This window comes from Babylonia areolata, chromosome 1, assembly GCF_041734735.1.
Source record: "Babylonia areolata isolate BAREFJ2019XMU chromosome 1, ASM4173473v1, whole genome shotgun sequence".
Lineage (NCBI taxonomy): Eukaryota > Metazoa > Mollusca > Gastropoda > Neogastropoda > Buccinidae > Babylonia > Babylonia areolata.
In genome coordinates this window covers 61,237,805-61,259,308 of record NC_134876.1, presented here as the reverse complement: position 1 = coordinate 61,259,308, position 21,504 = coordinate 61,237,805, and the positions used below count along the sequence as shown (strand labels likewise).

Here is a 21,504-nt window from a genome sequence, read left to right as displayed (position 1 = left end):
ATAAAAAAACAAAAACAACAGTCTCTTCATAAGTAGCAGAGACATAGAGATACATAGGTGCAGGTTTCCTCGCTGACACATGAGAAACTGAAAGAAAGGTATCCACGTGTATGCTTGTGTTTGCGCACATTTACGTAGACTTGTGCAAAGGTTTGATGTGAATCAGTTTTTCAGTCATATGTTTCTGATAGAAAAGATAAACTATTTTTGTATTAGTATTTGTATTTCTTTTTTTTTTTTATCACAACAGATTTCTCTGTGTGAAATTCGGGCTGCTCTCCCCAGGGAGAGCGCGTCGCTACACTACAGCGCCACCCATTAAAAAAAAACAAAAATTCCTGCGTGTAGTCTTATTTGTTTTCCCTATCGAAGTGGATTTTCTACACAGTTTTGCCAGGAACAACCCTTTTGTTGCCGTGGGTTCTTTTACGTGCGCTAAGTGTATGCTGCACACGGGACCTCGAATGACTAGTCCAGACCACCACTCAAGGTCTAGTGGAGGGGGAGAAAATATCGGCGGCTGAGCCGTGGTTCGAACCAGCGCGCTCAGATTCTCTCGCTTCCTAGGCGGGCGCGTTACCTCTAGACCATCGCTAGTATGGCACATATTAACTCTCTTTTTCTTACAGCATAACTATTATGGTAAAAGGTATAATTTCGCGTAAGATTAACGGGGGTTTTTTGTTTGTTTGTTTTTAGCAAATGTGGTACAGCGTATAAAAACCACCCATCTGTTCCTTGAAACTGAAACTGAAAGATTTACACTGTGTGTCTATGATTGTTTTTTTTCTTCAACAGGATGGTCGCTTTACACTGTGTATCTATGATTGTTTTATTTTTATTTTCAACAGGATGGTCGCTTTACACTGTGTGTCTATGATTGTTTTGTTTTTTTTTCTTCAACAGGATGGTCGCTTTACACTGTGTGTCTATGATTGTTTTGTTTTTTTCTTCAACAGGATGGTCGCTTTACACTGTGTGTCTATGATTGTTTTGTTTTTTTTTCTTCAACAGGATGGTCGCTTTACACTGTGTGTCTATGATTGTTGTGTTTTTTTCTTCAACAGGATGGTCGCTTTACACTGTGTGTCTGATTGTTGGTTTTTTTTTCTTCAACAGGATGGTCGCTTTACACTGTGTGTCTATGATAGTTGTTTTTTTTCTTCAACAGCATGGTCGCTTTACACTGTGTGTCTATGATTGTTTTGCTTTTTTCTTCAACAGGATGTTCGCTTTACACTGTGTGTCTATGATTGTTTTTGTTTTTTTCAACAGGATGGTCGCTTTACACTGTGTGTCTATGATTGTTTTTTTTCTTCAACAGGATGGTCGCTTTACACTGTGTGTCTATGATTGTTTTTTTCTTCAACAGGATGGTCGCTTTACACTGTGTGTCTATGATTGTTTTGTTTTTTCTTCAACAGGATGGTCGCTTTACACTGTGTGTCTATGATTGTTTTTTTCTTCAACAGGATGGTCGCTTTACACTGTGTGTCTATGATTGTTTTGTTTTTTTCTTCAACAGGATGGTCGCTTTACACTGTGTGTCTATGATTGATTTGTTTTTTTCTTCAACAGGATGGTCGCTTTACATTGTGTATCTATGATTGTTTTTGTTTTTTTCTTCACCAGGATGGTCGCTTTACACTGTGTGTCTATGATAGTTTGTTTTTTTTCTTCAACAGCATGGTCGCTTTACACTGTGTGTCTATGATTGTTTTGTTTTTTTTCAACAGCATGGTCGCTTTACACTGTGTGTCTATGATTGTTTTTTTTCTTCAACAGGATGGTCGCTTTACACTGTGTGTCTATGATTGTTTTTTTTCTTCAACAGGATGGTCGCTTTACACTGTGTGTCTATGATTGTTTTTTTTCTTCAACAGGATGGTCGCTTTACACTGTGTGTCTATGATTGTTTTGTTTTTTCTTCAACAGGATGGTCGCTTTACACTGTGTGTCTATGATTGTTTTGTTTTTTTCCTCAACAGGATGGTCGCTTTACACTGTGTGTCTATGATTGTTTTATTTTTTCTTCAACAGGATGGTCGCTTTACACTGTGTGTCTATGATTGTTTTGTTTTTTCTTCAACAGGATGGTCGCTTTACACTGTGTGTCTATGATTGTTTTTTTCTTCAACAGGATGGTCGCTTTACACTGTGTGTCTATGATTGTTTTGTTTTTTCTTCAACAGGATGGTCGCTTTACACTGTGTGTCTATGATTGTTGTTTTTTTCTTCAACAGGATGGTCGCTTTACACTGTGTGTCTATGATTGTTTTTGTTTTTTTCTTCAACGGGATGGTCGCTTTACACTGTGTGTCTATGATTGTTTTGTTTTTTTCTTCTTCAACAGGATGGTCGCTTTACACTGTGTGTCTATGATTGTTTTGATTTTTCATCAACAGGATGGGCGCCACAGCAGACGGTTCCCTTTCTTTTACTCCGGATCCGCAATGCAGGGGGGTCTCTTGCAAGTCAAATCGTGCACAGTAAGATTTGAATGTTGTTGCTGTTCACTTATGTAATTCTTTTTGTGTGTGTGTGTGTGTATGTGTGTGTGTTTTGGTGTGTGTGTGTGTGTGTGTGTGTGTGTGCTAGAGGGTATGCGCACGCGTGCGTGCGTGTGTGTGTGTGTGTGTGTGTGTGTGTGTGTGTGTGTGTGTGTGTGTGTGTGTGTGTGTGTGTGTGTGTGTGCTCTCATTCTTGCATGTATTTTTCATTCACTCCTGTGTAATTTTTATGACCAGGATTGGAGTGTGCATATACACACACATGTACGTACGCATGTGAACGCGCATGCACACAACAACAACAACAACAACAACAACACACACACACACACACACACACACACACACACACACACACACACACACACACACACACACACACACACACACACACACACACACGTACACGCATACACATACATGCACATTCATACATAGGCATAGCCATGCATGCATGAATACATACGTACATACATACATACGTACATGGTGGTGTGTCCATCGAGATCGATGATGACCATCGTTGTCATCCAGATGGGGGATGGGGGAGGGTGGTGGTGGGGTGGGGGGAAGGATGCTCATGAGTCTATCTGTGAGTGCGCAGATGGCTGAATAGTCCAATCTGCGCACGAAATGTTCGCTGACAGTTGGGGCAGACAAAGACAGGCATATCATTGTCAGGGAGCTTGTTTGCCCGTGACTTTCTGGCCTGCCTCTTCTGAACAGCTGCAGCAGTCCTGTTGGCCTCGCACAACTTGGCGCCTTTGTGCACAGCAGCGCGCCATTTGTTACGGTCCACTGCAGATTCCTCCCAGGAGTCAGGGTTGATATCAAACGCTTTCAGAGAGACCTTCAGAGTATCTCTGAAGCGCTTCTTCTGACCTCCGTGTGATCTCTTCCCTTGTTGCAGCTCGCCATAGAAGAGCCTTTTGGGCAGCCGATGGTCTGGCATGCGCGCCACGTGTCCAGCCCAGCGAAGCTGGGACTGCATCAGGATGGTGAAGATGCTGGGAAGGGTGGCTTTTGCGAGCACCTCTGTGTCTGGGGTCCTGTCTTGCCACTTGATGTTCAGTAGCTTCCTGAGGCATGTTGTGTGGAAGTGGTTCAGCTTCTTGGCATGTCGTTGGTACACTGTCCAAGTTTCGCAGCCGTACAGTAGTGTGGGGAGAACTACTGCTCTGTAGACCTTTAGCTTGGTCTCAAGACTAATGCCTCTTCTGTTCCAGACATTTGCATTGAGTCTGCCAAAAGTTGCACTTGCTCTTGCAATCCTGACATTCACTTCATCGTCGATGGTCGCATTTCGTGACAGTGTGCTGCCAAGGTATGTGAACCGCTCCACCGCACTGAGTCTCTGACCGTTGACTGTGATGTTGGGCTCAACGTAGGGTTTCCCTGGGGCTGGCTGATGGAGAACTTCAGTTTTCCTCGTGCTGATGGTAAGGCCGAAGTTCCTGCTGGCAGTGGCAAACTTGTTGACGCTGAGTTGCATGTCAGCTTCAGATCCAGCGTTGAGGGCACAGTCATCAGCAAACAAAAAGTCTCTGATGATGTCTGTCATGACCTTCGTTTTTGCTTGAAGCCTTCTGAGGTTAAACAGCTTGCCATCTGTTCGGTACTTTAGGCCAATTCCAACATCGCCATCTCTGAAGGCATCAGTAAGCATTGCAGAGAACATGAGGCTGAACAGCGTTGGAGCCAGGACGCAGCCTTGCTTGACACCATTTGTGACAGGAAAAGGAGCAGATGTTTCACCATTGTCCTGGACTCGAGCCTGCATGCCTTCATGGAATTGGCTGACCAAGGAAATAAATTTCCGAGGGCATCCGTACTTGGCCATGATCTTCCACAGTCCCTCTCTACTCACGGTGTCAAAGGCCTTAGTGAGGTCGACATAGGTGGAGAACAGATCAGCATTTTGCTCCTGACATTTCTCTTGCAGCTGCCTTGCAGCAAACACCACATACGTACATACATACATACATACATACATACATACATACGTACGCGCACAAACACACACACAAACTCCACACACACGTATGTACGCTCACACAGGTATGCATAGGCATGTATGCACACGCATACATTCATATGCGCACACACGCACGCGCGCGCGCGCGCACACACACACACACACACACACACACACACACACACACACACACACACACACACACACACACACACACAGACCCTCGGAGAGAGAGAGAGGCAATAAATCTGCAGTCTCATTGACTCGATTAGTAACCTCTCCTGACGCACATACATATCCTCTGTTTACGCACACTTGTGCACGCGCGCGCAAGCACGTGTGTGTGTGTGCACGCGCACATACTCACACACACACACTCACACGCACACACACACTCGCATGCACACACACACATACACACACACACACACACACACACACACACACACGGTAGAAGTTAAAGTGATACTCTTCTAGTAGGTTTGTACATAGAAATCCATCAGAAAATGTTGAATGGGAGGACAGATTTAGTTCTGTGATGGATGAGTACAGTACACTGACAAGACACCAAACAAATTACAAGATGTGTGGCTGTGTGCAGGTTGTGCAGGACTGTGTCGTGGATGCCTGTGCCGACCTGAGCATCACAGACCCTGTGGAACTGGAGGAGTACAGCTTCTTTGTCAGATCAGGTCTGGCACCATGTGGGGGGTGTGGTGTGGTATGTGGTGTGGTGGGGTGGTGAGTGGTGGGATGGTGAGTGGTGAGTGGTGTGGTGTGGTGTGGCGTGGTGTTGTGTTGCTCCACTGTCACAACACTCAGCTTTTATCGCAGGTTGACATTAGTTTACAGCTGGGCCGACTGCAAAGTGAGAGCTGTATCATCAATGGTTTCTCCATTGCAAATAGGAAATCATTTACAGCTTAGTCTTTTGTGAAGGACTATATCTCTCAAACTGGGAGGCAAAATTGCACTGGCTCTTAGCGTTGCAGCCTTGGGGGCTGGTTGGCCTTTGGGAACCATCCCAACGCCGACTGTCCGAAAACTTTATTAGCGGAGAAGTCAGGAATGTAACTTGGGCAAGACACTCTCCTCTGTAATCAAATTCTAGCCTAGCTGGTCGGGAAAGCAGTTGCCACCTCTGCTGTTCTGATCGTCATAGTCGGACACGACTGACTATCATACGTATTATTGTCGCAACAGATTTATCTATGCGAAACTCTGGCTGCTCTTCCCCAGGGGGAGAGCGTCACAACAATGCAGTTCCACACTTTCTGTTGTTGTTGTTGTTTTTGTTTTTCTGTATCAAAGCGTATTTATTTTCCAATAAAAATCAGACTTTTTTCTACAGAAGTTTGTCAGGCACAACCCTTTAGTTGCCGTGGGTTCTTTTATATGCGGTAAGCGCGCGCTAGATTTGAGACCTTGGTTTATTATCTCATCGGAATGACAGAATGTGATGTGTGATTGTTCTGTTTCATTTTCGTACAATTAGTTCCCATTCAAAACAAAAACAAAATACCACCTATTCTCATGTGACTTTCCTCATGCAATATGGATGTACATAGCACAAATGACCACCTCTTATAATTTACGATGGTAACTTATATCCTTGACTGCTAACGAGTATGCTTGTCAAGTGAATCACAGTCCAAGCATCAGCAGTCCACAAGGAACCATCGATGTTTAGGTCACCAGAGGGGCACACATCGGAGGAGACCCTGTACTGAGTACCTAGTCACTTTATTCGGTGGTGTTCAAGTTGTTGCCTGCTGTGATGCAACAAAGTATGCAATGACTACCTTTCCAAGCCATGTCACACAGACCTTATTTTCTCAGAGGTTCAGCAGCCAAGGAGCTAAAGAGATGTTTGACAGAAAACAACACTTGAGGAAATACAAAGAAAAATATGATTAAAAAAATGAAATAAAAAAACAAAAGAAAGGAGAAGAAAAACAGAAAAGGGGCTAGAACAAAGAGAGATGGGAGATGAGATGCTTACACAAATACAATGTTTGGCATTTTTCAGTAAAAGATCGAAAGAGAGAAAACAACAACATGAAAAACGCCGATGACATTTTGAATAGACAATACATGCAGTATCAACAACTGTAAGTGACCAAGAAAATGCAGCAAAGCAAACCTAACTTGTACACAATAAAGCCATATCCCATGGAATGATCAACTGTCTTTTTTTTCTTCTTTTTTTTTCTTCTTTTTTTCAAATAGTGCAAAGAATGATTCTTGATGTTTTGAGAAAAGAAAAAAAATCACCATATACTGGTACATTTTTGTTGTTGATGTTATATTGTTTTATAAGGAAGCTGTATGTCAGTGGATTTAAAACGTTTTGTGTAATAGCCGCAATAGGGCGCAATAGCCGAGTGGTTAAAGCGTTGGACTTTCAATCTGAGGGCCCCGGGTTCAAATCTCAGTAACGGCGCCTGGTGGGTAAAGGGTGGAGATTTTACCGATCTCCCAGGTCAAGTTATGTGCAGACCTGCTAGTGCCTGAACCCCTATCGTGTGTATGCGCACGCAGAAAATCGAATACACACGTGAAAGATCCTGTAATCCATGTCAGCGTTCGATGGGTTATGGAAACATGCACACCCCCGAAAGCGGAGTGTGGATGCCTAAAAGCCGGTCGTAAAAGCCCGTTCGTGCACATACGAGTGAACGTGGGAGTTGCAGCCCACGGACGAAGAAGAAGAATAGCAGTGTTTCTTGTTCTGAAAGAGCGTTTCTTGAACGTGGGAGCTGCAGCCCACTAACGAAGAAGTATTTGCATTGTGTTGTACTTGTTCTACAGGGGATGGTGCATTCAGCAAGCTGAGCGATGGGGACTACATGTTGGACGTGACAGCAGAGTTTGCCAGAAGGAAACTCACGTACGACCTCATCTTCCAGCGCACAGTCTGGCTGTACCCGCTGAGCCACCTGGAGAGTGAGGTGTATGTGGACATGATGTTCCATCAGGTCTGTCGTCAGCTGCATCCAGTCTATATGATGATGATGATGATGATGATGATGATAATAATAATAATGACATCTACAACAATAATAATAATGATCATAATGATAATGATAATAACGATGATAATAATAATAATGATGATGATGATGATGATGGATGATGATAATAATAATAATAATAATAATAACAATAACAATAACGATCATAATAGTTCATTGCACCTTTCATTAGAATACAGTAATGCTCAAGGCACATTACACGAGTAAAATATAACATAAAAGAAACACTCTACACAAAAATAACAACCACATGTTAAAATCTTCAAAACCATTCCATGTGAACAACACAGTCACCCCAAAACAGCGGACTAGACCAGATACCATCTACGAAATAAAAAAAACAACAAGTGTTAAAGCACGCACAGACGAAATGCACGCACACACGCACCAACTGATGATGATGATATAAAGAACAACAGAATAATATTGATAACAAATGTTGACATGTTCCATCACGTCTGTCGCCCATTGCATCAAGTTTGTATGATGATGATGATGATGATGATGATGATGATGATGATGCCATAAAGAACTTGATGTTCCATCAGGTCTTGTCTTCTATTGCATCGAATCTGTAAGATGATAATGATGGTGATGATGCTGATGTTGATGACGACAGAAAAAAACAACAGCAGAAGAATGATATTGGTAACAGATGTGGACATCATGATGATGATGATGATGATGATGACATAGCAATAGAATGATATTGATAACAAATGTGGACACAGTGTTCCATCGGGTCTGTCATCCATTGCATCAGATTTGTATGATGATGGTGAGGATGGTGATATTGATAATGACGGAAAGAACAATAGAATAACATTGGTATCAAATGTGGACATGATGATGATAATGTTGATACTGATGATGATGATGATGATGACATAACAATAGAATAACATTGGTAAAAAATGTGGATATGATGATGATGATGTGGGTACTGATGATGATGATGATTATGATAATGATGATGATGACATAACAATAAAATAACATTGGTAACAAATGTGAACGTGATGTTCCACCAGGTCTGTCATCCACTGTATCAAATCTAAATGACGATGATGATGATGGCAATCGTGATGATAACAGTATTGATTACGATGGTAGTAAGAACAATAGACTATAGAAATGTGTGTTCCATCAGGACTGATGTCCATCACATCAAGTCTTTTAAGATAATGATGAAAAACAGTGATGATGCTAATAATAGTATTGATGATGATGATGATGATGACACTAGGAATAATATGATAATATTGATAACAATAACAGCAACAAGGCAAGGCTAGGTTTCAGTTTTTCAGCAAAAGTAGAAATGCTGAAAGTTTATTGTAGAACAGTAAGCTTTGGAGACTGCAGTACACTGTGTGTGTGTGTGTGTGTGTGTGAGAGAGAGAGAGAGAGAGAGAGAGAGAGAGAGATGTGATAAATATTAAAGCAAAGAAGCACTTCATTAGTATTCCAGGTACTCATCATGTACATTTCTTGCATGATATTTTTGGCATTCATTTACTCTTACTCTTTTGACAATTATCCTCAACATATACCTTGTGACCCATGACCCTACACATTTGTTTAATTAAAATAGTTTTTTTTTTCGCTGATCAGCAAACCTTCAGTCTGTTTGTCTTCGGGACCTGTACTCTTTATTGTTTCAGTGCATTTTTGACTACATGGACGGCTTCTTGATTGAGTGGCCTGGAGGAGAACCAACAACCCAAACAACGGTCAGTGTAGTTCCTGCAGCATCTGCTTGTAGTTTGCTTCTGTGTGCCCCAGATAGTATTGAAACTTGCAGGTGATAAATGCATTTGGATGCAAAAAGAAATTCACCCATTTATTTATTCTAGAACCGAGCAAATTACCAAACCGCATGGGCATGTTTTATAGCAAACTTACGGAAATTAGGTTCCTTGGGTTGGTACTTTCACAAAAGAGAACAATGGTATCTTTGTTGTTATTATGCTTAGTTTGTGAATTGAGTTTCTGGTATGCTTATGTTTAACACGTCCATTAAAATGAGTTTGAAATTTCGTTTGTATATGTCTGTTTGTGAAATTATGTCATCAGTAATGTCCCATTTTTGTCTTCATTTCCACATTGTACAGACCACACTGGCATTCTGGCAATTTAAAAAAAAAAATAGAACGTTCCTTTGTTTTACATACTGCAGGTAAATGGTCCCTGGACAACCGCTGTAAACTATTCAGCATTGAAAAGATCAGTCTCTCCCACTTACACCATTGAAAAAATCAGTCACTGCGACTTATGCCATTGAAAAACAAGAGAGGCAAGGCCTTCAAGACTCACTTGTGACTGAGAGTAAAACACACAAGCTTTTTATGTATTGAGTATAATTTCAAAATGTAATGTTTAAGATGAGAAAGATCAGTTTAAAGCAAATTAAGTCCCATAGCATTAATTACAGAGTAATTTCCCCTTTTTACTATCTGCACCAAAACGTTTGCAAAATAAATAAAACTTCCATACTTAGCAAAAGAAGTTCCTGTTTGAACAAAAAATGATAATAATGACTGCTCTTGTTGTTGGGTCAGAATGTCAGATAAAGTGCCAAGTTTAGAGAATACAAAAAATATAAATATAACAGTAAATGCAGTTTACATATAATTAGGCTTCATTTTTAAACAAGATTACTGGAAAGAACTGAATGTTTCCTATTTTTATGCCAAATTTGGTGTCAACTGACAAAGTATTTGCAGAGAAAATGTCAATGTTAAAGTTTACCACGGACACACAGAGACAGACACACACACACACACACACACACACAGACAACCGAACACCGGGTTAAAACATAGACTCACTTTGTTTACACAAGTGAGTCAAAAATCAGCCACTCCCACTTATGCCATCAGCCATACACCCTGAGATGGGTGTCAATAATAAACTGAAGTACACCTGCCTGTAATGTGCTCAGTTTAATTGTCATCTTCCACAATGTGATTTCACTGAATGTCTCAAAAGGCCAGGCAACTGAGGTCATGTCAGTTTGTTCGCTTAATGAAGTTGTTTTGTTTGTATTTTGCTTGCTGATGATAGTATTACTTAATGAGATCCACCATGGTAAATTTGTTTTTCAAAGTTCTGATGCAACATTCCTTGTGACCTCATTGCACCTGGAGATAAAGAAACATTTTGTTCTGTTCTGAATTTTTTTTTTCTTGTTCATTCGTTTGTTTGTTCACTTCTGTGTGTGTGGTGGTGGTGGTTTTTTTTTGTTTGTTTTGTTTTGTTTGTTTGTTTGTTTGTTTGTTGTTGTTGTTTTAATGAAAAGTGATAAATATTAAAGTGATAACATGCATGTTTCAGAAATGTTTCAGGAATGGTGTTACCGAAAAGCTATGATGTTGAAATATTTTTTTAGATTCCATTTTCCCTTGCAGGAGGACATAGTGCTGATAGCAGCATTGCTTCATAAGGCCAACAGCTTTGTTGGTGTGCCCACTCTGTGAGTATGATGCTGTGTGTGTGTGTGTGTGTGTGTGTGTGTGTGTGTGTGTGTGTGTGTGTGTTGCTGCTGCTCCTCTTCTTCCTCTTCCTCTTCCTCTTCTTCTTCCTCTTCTTCTTCTTCCTCTTCTTCTTCTTTTTCTTCCTCCTCTTCTTCTTCTTCCTCCTCTTCTTCTTCCTCCTCTTCTTCCTCTTCTTCTTCTTCCTCCTCTTCTTCTTCTATCTTCGATACATCTGCCCTTAAGAAGATGGTGAGGAGGATAAGAGTTAGAGAAAAAGGGACTGAAAACCACACACGAAGGTCGTTTGACAGAGGTTTTCTATTTTGATCTCTTCAGACACGAAACGTGAGAATGCGCGACAGTGCGTAACAATGCGCTTCAATGCACGAACCTCTCATCAGTGTGACAAAAGGCCAAACATTGAAACACTAGGACCCGTCCGGTCCAACCGATTCTCACACTGTGGCTTACAATTGCTGTGACGGGATCAGTTGAGCTATCCAGAACTGTATTTACTGACATTGAGGAACGATGATTCCAGTAAAATTATATTTATAAGCAACACGCCGTTGCTTCCCCTAGCATCACAAGCAACAACACACACGCGCAATTGCAACCACACAGTCATTCAAAGTGCCACCAAAATAAATGCTATTACGTGCGTCTGTGTGCGCATGTGTATGAGAGAGAGAGAGAGAGAGAGAGAGAGAGAGAGTGTGTGTGTGTGTGTGTGTTGACACATGTTGCTGCATGTGTATGTATCCAAGTGGTATGTGAGTGTGTTCACATTTGACACTTAATGTTTGAATGTGTGTTTGGTGTGCTCACATGTCAGTCTGGTTAGATCACTTGACCGGTGGGTCAGTCATTAGTGATGTTGTTCAGATCAAAGAATGTATATACTAGATAATTATAGTGCTGCATTTTGTCAGTGAATGATATGACACACAGATATCACATAAGGAATGTTTCTTTTCTGTGGAGGAACTTTTTTTTTCCAGCATGATATATTTGTATTCATACCCTATTTTTCCTCATTACTCTGTTCAGCACAGTTTTGACATATAATTAAATCTGTTATTTATGCAACATATACCTTCTATACTTGGCTTGCTTTTAACAGACATTATTTTCTTCTGCTGGATTTAAAAGAAAATGTTTTCCTCACTTAAACTTGTACATTTGTTCATTCCAGTCGTCTTCTGGTTATCAAATTTGGGGTTTTCGTGCATGCTGCTAAACTGATAGACTTCAAAGCAGTATGTTGAGGTTTTTTGTTTTTAACTCAATGTTAATCGAACTCAGGTAGAAAAAGATAAATATAAAACAATGAACAAGTTCAGGAACCTTTGCATTTTCAAGGAAGACAAAGCCACACCCATTAAAATCATTGTTTCTTGCCTCCTACCTGCTTCACACAGGAAAATAACATGTAGATGTCATGTTTGGATGTTCACATTAGTTAACGGGATGCTACATTCTACTGAGGCTATTACACATGGAGAATTTGGTTGCATTCTGAAACACATTAGGAGTGTGAAAGGCTGCTCACATTTCATGCTCTTTCTACAACGGAGTCCCTGAAGTAAAGCCCACAACCTGAGAACATCACTGTCACTGTCCAGACTACTTGTCCATGACACATAAATCATGTGTTTTGATTGTTGCATGATATGGTCTGAAACCAGAGAAAAAGCTGCAAATGTTACTTATAGGTCATAACAGTGATTTGATTGTGACTTGATATGATCTGAGTCCAGAAAACAGCTGAAGTGATACTTAAAGGTCATAACAGAGTGATTAAATTGACAATATTATGATCTGAAACCAGAGAAAAGGCCGCAAATGTTACTAGTAGGTCATAACAGTGATTTAATTGTGACATAATATGGTCTGAATCCAGAAAGCAGCTGGAAGTGATGGTGCCCAAGACAGTACGTCAGGGACCGACGTTACGACCACAGCAGTGGCTGAACCGTGTGCAGGAGAGGCAGGGAGAGGTTGCCAGCCACACCGCCCTGTCTGCTAAAGCTCTTTTCCTGGGTAAGGTTGTCTGCTGCTTTATTCACTGTTCTTTGGTTTTTGTTTGTTTATGAGAAGGTGCATGTGTATTCTAGGGCTGTCCACTGAAGCTCTTTTCCTGGGTGAGGTTGTTAGCTGCTGTATTCACTTGTTTTTGTGTGGGTGTGTTTGGGAAGGTGTGTCAGAATGGTTAAGATGTTCAACTGCCAACACAGTGTACCTGAGGGACTGGGCTCGATTCCCAGTCTTGCCCTTTCTCCCACGTTTGACTGGAAAATCAAAGTGAACACCTGGTCATACTGATGAGACGATAAACCGAGGTACCGTATGCAGCATTTACTTGGAGCACTGAAAAAGAACCCATGGCAACAAAAGGGTTGTCTTCTGGCGAAATTTAGTGGAAGAAATCCGCTCTGATCGGTTCACAGTATACAAATATATTATGCATACGCTGATGGTCTGACTAAGCAGGTTGGGTTAAGTGGCTGGTCAGGAATCTGCCCAGCAGTGGTGTAGCATGCAAAGATTAGTCTGAACGCAGTTATGCCTCTTTGAAAGACTGAAAGTGAAACTAAGGTGTATGTGTAATGTGTGTTTGGTGAATGCTGTGTCACTACTTGTATTACTTTTTTAATAACAGATTTCTCTGTGTGAAATTTGGGTCACTCTTCCTGGCGAGAACGCACTGCAATTGTGCAGTGCCACCCCTTTTTTTTATCTGTCTGAAAGTGTATTCATTTCACTATGTGTTTTTTTTTGTTCAGAATTTGCCGGGAACAACCCTTTTGTAGCTGTGGGTTCTTTTATGTGCAATAAGTGCATGCTGCATGCAGGACCTAAAACAGAGTTGTACAACAAGAGTTGAAATTTAAGGATTCTTTGATGACAGTAGATGCATGCAAGCAATACGTTTCGTTGAATTGGTCAGCTTCATTTACTTACATAGTGACATTTTGTAAACTGTTTCAGAAATCTTGTCAGGATGGCCACTGTTCGGATCCTCCTTCTTTCTGATCAAGGTAAATTTCAGGCCCTGTGAGACTAAAATTGTGTACAGTCTTCAACAGAAACTAGTGATTGTCAAAACCAAGTTTGAAATGAATGCTCACAGATTTTCTGTTCACAGAACTTCAGGTCCTATGCAGTTCTGTTGTGTACATTGCTGCTTACAGGTACCTCAAAGTTTCAGAAATAAAGATGAATAGTAAAACGCTGCAAATTTATTCACGACATTTTTTCCAGTCACAGTATTACAGCTTTGCATGATAGAACATGTAAAATTAATCCATTATCAATCAGTGTGCAATAAAGCATGCCACATATTCTGTTTAGAGATCAAATATCTGAAATAATATACATTATGAAAACTGTCTATCTAGTCATTACATAGGAACAGTACAGTTGAGTTAGATACAGTCTGACAGCTAGGCGTGCTGTGTTGCAGAGTATTCAAAGTATGACAGGGGAATGCCTTCTAGCAGTCAGCAACACAGGGATCACCTTCCTGCACAAAGACACACATGTAAGTAAACACATAGACATACTTCTTTGTGGGTTCTTCTGGTAAGTTGGTTTCATCACCATTCCATCTTTTTTTCATTTTGTTTTGTTTTAACTGCCCCTACACCTGTTGTTTCTAGTGGCATTACTAACACGCTGAGCATGCCAAGTCTTCCATGCACAGCCACAGCGGTTACATCGTCATTTGCTGTCGTGAAGGGGAAGGTAGCAGAATGGTTGAGACGCCTGTCTGCCAGTACAGTGTTTGTGAGGTTCTGGGTTTGATTTCTGCTCTCGCCCAAGTTTGACTGGAAAACCAAACTGAGCGTCTGGTCATTCGGATGACACAAGATGATAAACTGAAGTCCCATGCACAGCACGCACTTGGCGCACTGCCTGACAGATGTGGTGTTGTGTGTACGGATTTGTCCGAACGCAATGACGCCTCCTTGACAAAGAAACTGAAACTGAACTTTCTGTCATTCCTGGCCATTCAGAACTTTGAACAAAGCACACTGGTGTCTATCCTTGAGAGCGCTTACATGTTGGCAGTAAAACAGGTTTTTCAGGAGATATATTTCATTCTTTTCTTGTGTTTGAACATGTGTTTTTTTGCGTTTCTTTTTTTTTCTTTTTTTTTTTTTTAGGAAGTTCTTTTGAGCCATCCATTCCGCGAAGTCCTCTCCACACGGCGCTACAACAGTGGAACAGAGGGCAGTTTCCTGGACATGAAGATTGGGGACTTGATGGTACAGAAGATTGTCAGGATTGAAACAGATCAGGTCTGTTTGATTTGCGTTCTGTGTTGCAGTTAAAATGGGTATTTTTGCATGCCTGTGTCAGTACTGTGGGCTTCCCACTAATCTTTTTTACAAACTGTTTTTTTTAGCCTGTTTAAAATTTTGATCCCATGGTACCATTACAACACCTGGTAAATTGTAGATTTTATTTTCCAGTCATATCATAATAGTATTTTTGATTCATACTGATTTTATTTTAGAAATAAGCAGTATCAATGTGCAGTAAAAACTATGTGTGTGTATGTTATACTATGAATGAACTATTCTCATTGTTTAGAAATGCAGTTTTAATGAACTTTCGTGAATGTATTTTTACAAGTGATGCCATTGTTGATTGCTTGGTTAGTCAAATGACAAATACATATTGCAATTTCTGTAACTTGCAAACAATTAAGTGCTTGTATTCATATATTCATAAGCATTCTGAGTATGCAGAAGAACCTGTGAGAGGGGTAATGATAACGGAGATATCAAAAAGTAGTTACTATCAAAATCTGGGTGAGCATTGATAATGACAGTTGTGCTTTATCTCACAATAGTGAAAGTATTCACTTAACACAGTTATTTTTCTTGCTTTACTGCTACAGTTAATAGTTCTTCTGCAAGACACCTATCTAAAATGAATGAGTGTGGATGATGACCTATTTTATTCATTAAGTAATCATAATTATATTGTAATAACAATAATAATGATAGTAATGAATCGTTTACATATTGCACATTATCTTGTTTAAAAGCTCAATGTACTGTGCATACAATACCCACAAAAATGCTGACGCCACACACATAAACGCACACTGAGCCTGTTAGCTATGGGAATGTTTGGCAGAATGAGCATCACAGACCTGTTTATATCATGGTTGAATGGTTTCAGGGTTCTGACATCTCCAACCTGATTGGTCAGTACATGCACATCATCAATCGTCAGCACAAACTGACTGATCGACCGTAGCCGTTTGGAGAGAGAAACTTCTTCATCCAGTGTCACTGCTGTGAAACCATCACAACTGCACATGTCCTGTGTCACCACACATGATGGTGACAGTTGAGACTCTGTCAGTGTAAACTGCTGATCGACTGACTGTGGCAAAAAGTATTGTTGCTGTTTTATTATGATTGAAATGAGGCAACGGAAACTGGTTTTTCTGATGTTGTTATACCGAAGTAAATATCGTGGATCAAGTAATTCTATTGTGAATCTTTTCAACACAGTGCTGCTGACGTGTGTGGTTGTGACTGTCGAGAGAAACCACTGTCTTTGAACTGTGTCACCAGAAATGATTCACTTGTTTATGAAACATTTCCAAACTGATGATATTCAGAAGTATTTGTGCATCAGCTGGAACCAGACAGTAATCTTTCAGACTCTCTATTTTAGATAATGGAAGATTGTTTTGTGTTGAAAAAAATCACGTGTGATCTGGTAATGTACCCCCATTGAAATCCCTTTTTTTTTCATACAGTATGTACATTTGTGAGTACTTACCTGCCTTTGACAGACACAAGAACAAATTATCAGACGGACACCACCGAGATCCAAGCAATTCCTCTGTCAGGTGTTGGTTAGGAAAAAAATCTTTCCATGGGGATACTGGTGTTGATGTGGTGGTGGTTCTGTTCGGCAACTTACCACATGTTAGCAATGAAAAGGCTGGCTGGCTGGTTCAGACCATTGGAAAGAAATGTTATTTGTGTGCATATTACATAGTTATATGTAATGTATGCATGGGTGATTAAAAAGAATGTTGATGGTATGAAAATGAAGGTTGACAGTATGCTTTGATCAGGTGGCATTGAGATTGTACTGTTTCTGGTGTGTATGAATGTGTACCATGTTTGTGTGCACAAAGAAAATGAAGGATGTTTAATATGGTGGTAGTTTACATGTGTGTTTACACAACCGACCTGTATGGGGCATATCTATACCTTCATAATGGTGCATGCAGACAGGATTGATTGATACACTTTTTTTCTGTGATAATGGAGATGAGTCACTTCTTTAAATAATGTTACAGATTTTGACGAAGATACCTTATAATATTTGACTACACCTATAAAGATGACCCACCTACTTTGGACTGTACCAATGGTGCTAAATCTGACAGAAAATGGATGAATTCCGGAATTAAATCCCTTCCATTTTTGTTTGAGAAAATGATCTGCATAACAAAATACAGGTTGCCTCACAGAAGTGTTCTCAAAATTTGCTGTTTAACAATTCACAAACACAAAATAAAGTGGTCCAAACACACTAACCCACATACTGTTTGATTCATATTATGCACATTCATGTTACTGGTTTCTGATACACCTGTGTACAACCATTGCTCGATTCATATTATGAATATTCATGTTACTGGTTTCTGATACACCTGTGTACGACCAATGCTCGATTCATATTATGAATATTCATGTTACTGGTTTCTGATACACCTGTGTACGACCATTGCTCGATTCATATTATGCACATTCATGTTACTGGTTTCTGATATACCTGTGCACGACCATTGCTTGATTCATATTATGAACATTCATGTAACTGGTTTCTGATACACCTATGTTCCACCATTACTTGATACATACTAAGAACATGCAGATGTGGTGAAAAGGGAAAAACAGTGTCGAAGGCAAACCCCCCCACCCCCACCCCCCAACACACACAGAGAAATGTGTTGATAAGGGAAAACCAGTGTCATGTAAGATCTCTACAATGGTGCCTGCAAAACTATTATAAAAAAAAGTTTAAAGCTATTGCTAATGGCCCAGAAACAGAAAAGAGTGAATGCCAGTAGCATCTTTTGTGACAATTCAGAAGTGTGCATTACGTCTTCAGTAATGCATACATAGCTCTTGAGCAATCTGTGATGATAAAGACATGTGTAAATACCGTAAAGATTCTCAAATAATCACAAATGAGTAATATGTGAGGAAGTGTTCATGATGATGATATAATATGCTTTTCCATATCAGTGATCCCCCCCCTCCCCTGCCTTACCTAAACTATACCCCCTCCTTTCCAAATTCCTGTACAACCTGGAGTGGGCTGAACAAATGTATTCTTTTTGCCACATGTAAGGAAAAATGTTTGAATAGTGTCGGTGTGTATTGTATTTTGTAATTCAAGATATTGCCAAACAACTTTTGTGCTGCTTGCTTTGACAAGGACTTGGGGTTTGGTTTTTGTGTTCTTCCTTAGACTGCTGTGCCCAGACTTCAGAAAAAAACAGGTCACAGTGATCTGGTGAGGAACAGGTGACACACTACTTGCAGTTAATGTTATCATTCTGTGTTCTTTTACACTGTCTAATGCCTTCAGATTTTTTTAATGAACATCACATGATTTTTAAGGATCGTCCCCGATTGCCGCTGACAGGTTTGATTGCTTATTGGCAATATTTCACTTTTATACATCATCAGTGAATTTCATTGTGTGTTGACTGCTGGTGTTTTGTATTTTGTTATAATTATTTGCTCATACTCATGTACACCTAGCAGGGTGATAAAATTGTAATGGAGTATACTATGTATTCACACCTCACGATCATGCACAATTTGAAGAATATTAATGGCATGACACAAGTGTTTAAACAGGACTTTTTTTTCTGATTCTTAAACATTTTAAACCTGTGTTGTGCTATTGACATCCAGCAAACAATAATTATGTAAGTCTTTTGTTTCATCACAGAATATATGTTTTATATATGCAAGGAACAGGTTTATACATTTTGTATATAATACAGCTGTTAAACATATCAAATATGAACAAAGAGTCTGCAAGAATTGCTTTTTCTTGCCTTTCAAAACCATGTTTGTCTATGGTTTAATGGTTTCATGCCTGACTGGGAAGCAAGTGTCCATGGGTTGGAGTCCTGCACTGAACCATGATTTTGACTCCCCCTTTCACTGTACCTTGAGTGGGTGCTCTGGGTGGGTGCTAATCTTTCGGATGAGATAATAGAGGTCCCATATGCGGCGTGCACTTTGTGCACACAAAAGAACCAACAGCAATAAAGGGAATGCCCCCAGCACAATTCTGTAGCAATAAACACTTTGATAAAAAAAATAAACAAGTTCATTTACAGACAGAAAAGGTGGGGGGGGGGGGGGGGAGAAAGGTGGTGGAGGTGGGGGGTGCTGCATTGTGATGACAGACTCTCCATGGGAGAGCAGCTTGAATTTCACATAGGAATCTGTCATGAAAGGAAAGTAACAGAATTTGTCTTTTAGCTTTCTGCTCTGTTGCAGTGTCTAATTCAACTTCAAGCGTTTTCCTCTACGTCGACCGCAGAATCAGTTCAAGTGACTTAAAGCTTATTGTCCATCTTGGTATAATGGAAGCATCAAGGATTGATATAAATTAACATTTCAACCACAACAATTCATCATTATAACAACAGATCAGAAGAGGAGGTGAAGATGAACAGAAATGACTAATGGCTCAAATCTTTAAATAGCTATTTCCACTGGTGGCATCTTTAGACGATAGTGTCCTGTTCAGGGATGGAGACGGAGAGGACAGAAAAAAAAAAAATGATGGAGTGACAACATTCCTGTATGGACAGGAAAACCATTTGCAGAGACCCAGGCTATGGCACACAATTGACAAATCTGGAGGAATCTTGTGAACAGTTCCTCTGTGTGGTGCCCTGATGACTCTTTGCAGAGGGAGAGAAATATAATAATAAAGGAACTGTGTTACCCATCTTCACATTTAAGCAACTTGTATATTAACAATTGAATATATTTATAAACATTTTTTTGGTAGGGGGTTGAAACATGTCTTCCTTTTTCTTGCAGCTAATTCATAGGGCCAATTCTGTCAGTACACACTGCAATGTTATTTTATATTCCACTGAAACATTACCAAGAACCATGTTCACATTTTTGAAACTTATGTCATAATGCTGAAATACTGTATTTAAAAAAAAAAAATCAACAGATAGAATAATGTGTTTTTGTTACACATGACAATGAAAATGATGTAAACTTGATTTTTACAAAAATGCTGGTTATTTTCTGCATAATGTGTGTGTGTGAACGAGTGCAGCTGTGTGAGCATGTGCACAAATGTGCCTGTTGATGAACATATGAGATGTGTTCAAAAAGAATCTGACCTTAATTTTTTGTGCATATACAAATGAAGCTAGGGAGACATGGTTTGGTGCACATATGTAGGTGACCCTAATGCGCATAAGTGAATTTTTTTCCCGCCTGCAGAAGCTGTCAGTCAACAGCAGACCGCCGATGAGTGAGAAAGTGTGAGCAAGCACTGTTGTATTTTCGTTTTTGACAAAATGACTGAAAAACTGCTACTGCATCAAATTTTGTGTAAAGCTTGGCAAGATTCAACAGGCCTCTGGGGACAAAGCAATGGGCACCACACAGATAAAGGAGTGGTACAACCACTTCAAAGATGGCCGGCCGCACATCAGTGGAGAATGAAGCACGTTCTGGTAAGAACTCAACATCCCAAAATGAGATCGTCATTGACCAATCGAGGACCCTGGTGATGCACACATGTGCTTCATCAGGCTCCAAACTCTCCTGAAATGGCTCCATGTGACTTCTGGCTGTTACCACCATCAAGCTCAATAGTATGGAGGGGAAGGCCATCTTGCTGGAGGCTACTGCCTGCTGCGCGCGCCTCCCTCTCTCTCTCTGTCTCTTTAATTAAGCTGGCAAATCTGTTGTGGCTGAAAATTACCTTGGTTTTAATGTATGCAAAGAACTGGACAAGAGAGAGAGGGAGAGAGAAATTGGCTACTCAGCTGTAAAATGTTAACTGCGATGAAAACTTACAGGAGGGAGGGGTGCAAAGAGAGAAAACGAGATAAAGGTGATGGCACACACACACACACAGTGTTTTCGGCTGTTGTTTTCTTGTTTTTGTTTTTTGTTGTTTGTGGGACGTCCATCCTCCTAGCTAATTTTTCCCACTTTCCTTTTTTGTTGTTGTTATCACACACACACACTGACAATGTTTTTATGTCTGTTGTGGGGCCTCCAACCTCCTATTTTTCCCACTTTGTTTTTTCCCTCTACTTTCTGTTTTTCTATTTTCTTTCATTTTTTTCTTCTTTTCTGACTCTTTTTTTTTTTTTTTAAAGTCTTCTTTCATTTTCTCTCCTTCAACACCCATTCATGCACAGTTCTTTGTCTGCTTGTCTTTCTGTTGATGGGCAACAT

General features: G+C 40.2%; 1 protein-coding gene across 2 annotated transcripts in view; it reads left to right on the top strand.

Moving 5' to 3' along the window:
* LOC143284936 (unconventional myosin-XV-like) overlaps positions 1-20,921 on the top strand; it is a 186,892-nt gene extending 165,971 nt beyond the window's left edge. For both annotated transcript variants that reach the window (XM_076592104.1, XM_076592107.1), the window contains exons 52-61: positions 2,406-2,489; positions 5,087-5,177; positions 7,297-7,463; positions 9,185-9,253; positions 10,931-10,995; positions 12,900-13,039; positions 13,988-14,037; positions 14,463-14,540; positions 15,166-15,300; positions 16,193-20,921. In XM_076592104.1, the coding sequence (XP_076448219.1) occupies positions 2,406-2,489; positions 5,087-5,177; positions 7,297-7,463; positions 9,185-9,253; positions 10,931-10,995; positions 12,900-13,039; positions 13,988-14,037; positions 14,463-14,540; positions 15,166-15,300; positions 16,193-16,270 (957 nt within the window). In that variant the 3' untranslated portion in view covers positions 16,271-20,921. The remainder of the gene's footprint in view (positions 1-2,405; positions 2,490-5,086; positions 5,178-7,296; positions 7,464-9,184; positions 9,254-10,930; positions 10,996-12,899; positions 13,040-13,987; positions 14,038-14,462; positions 14,541-15,165; positions 15,301-16,192) is intronic.
* Positions 20,922-21,504: the final 583 nt, after the last annotated feature.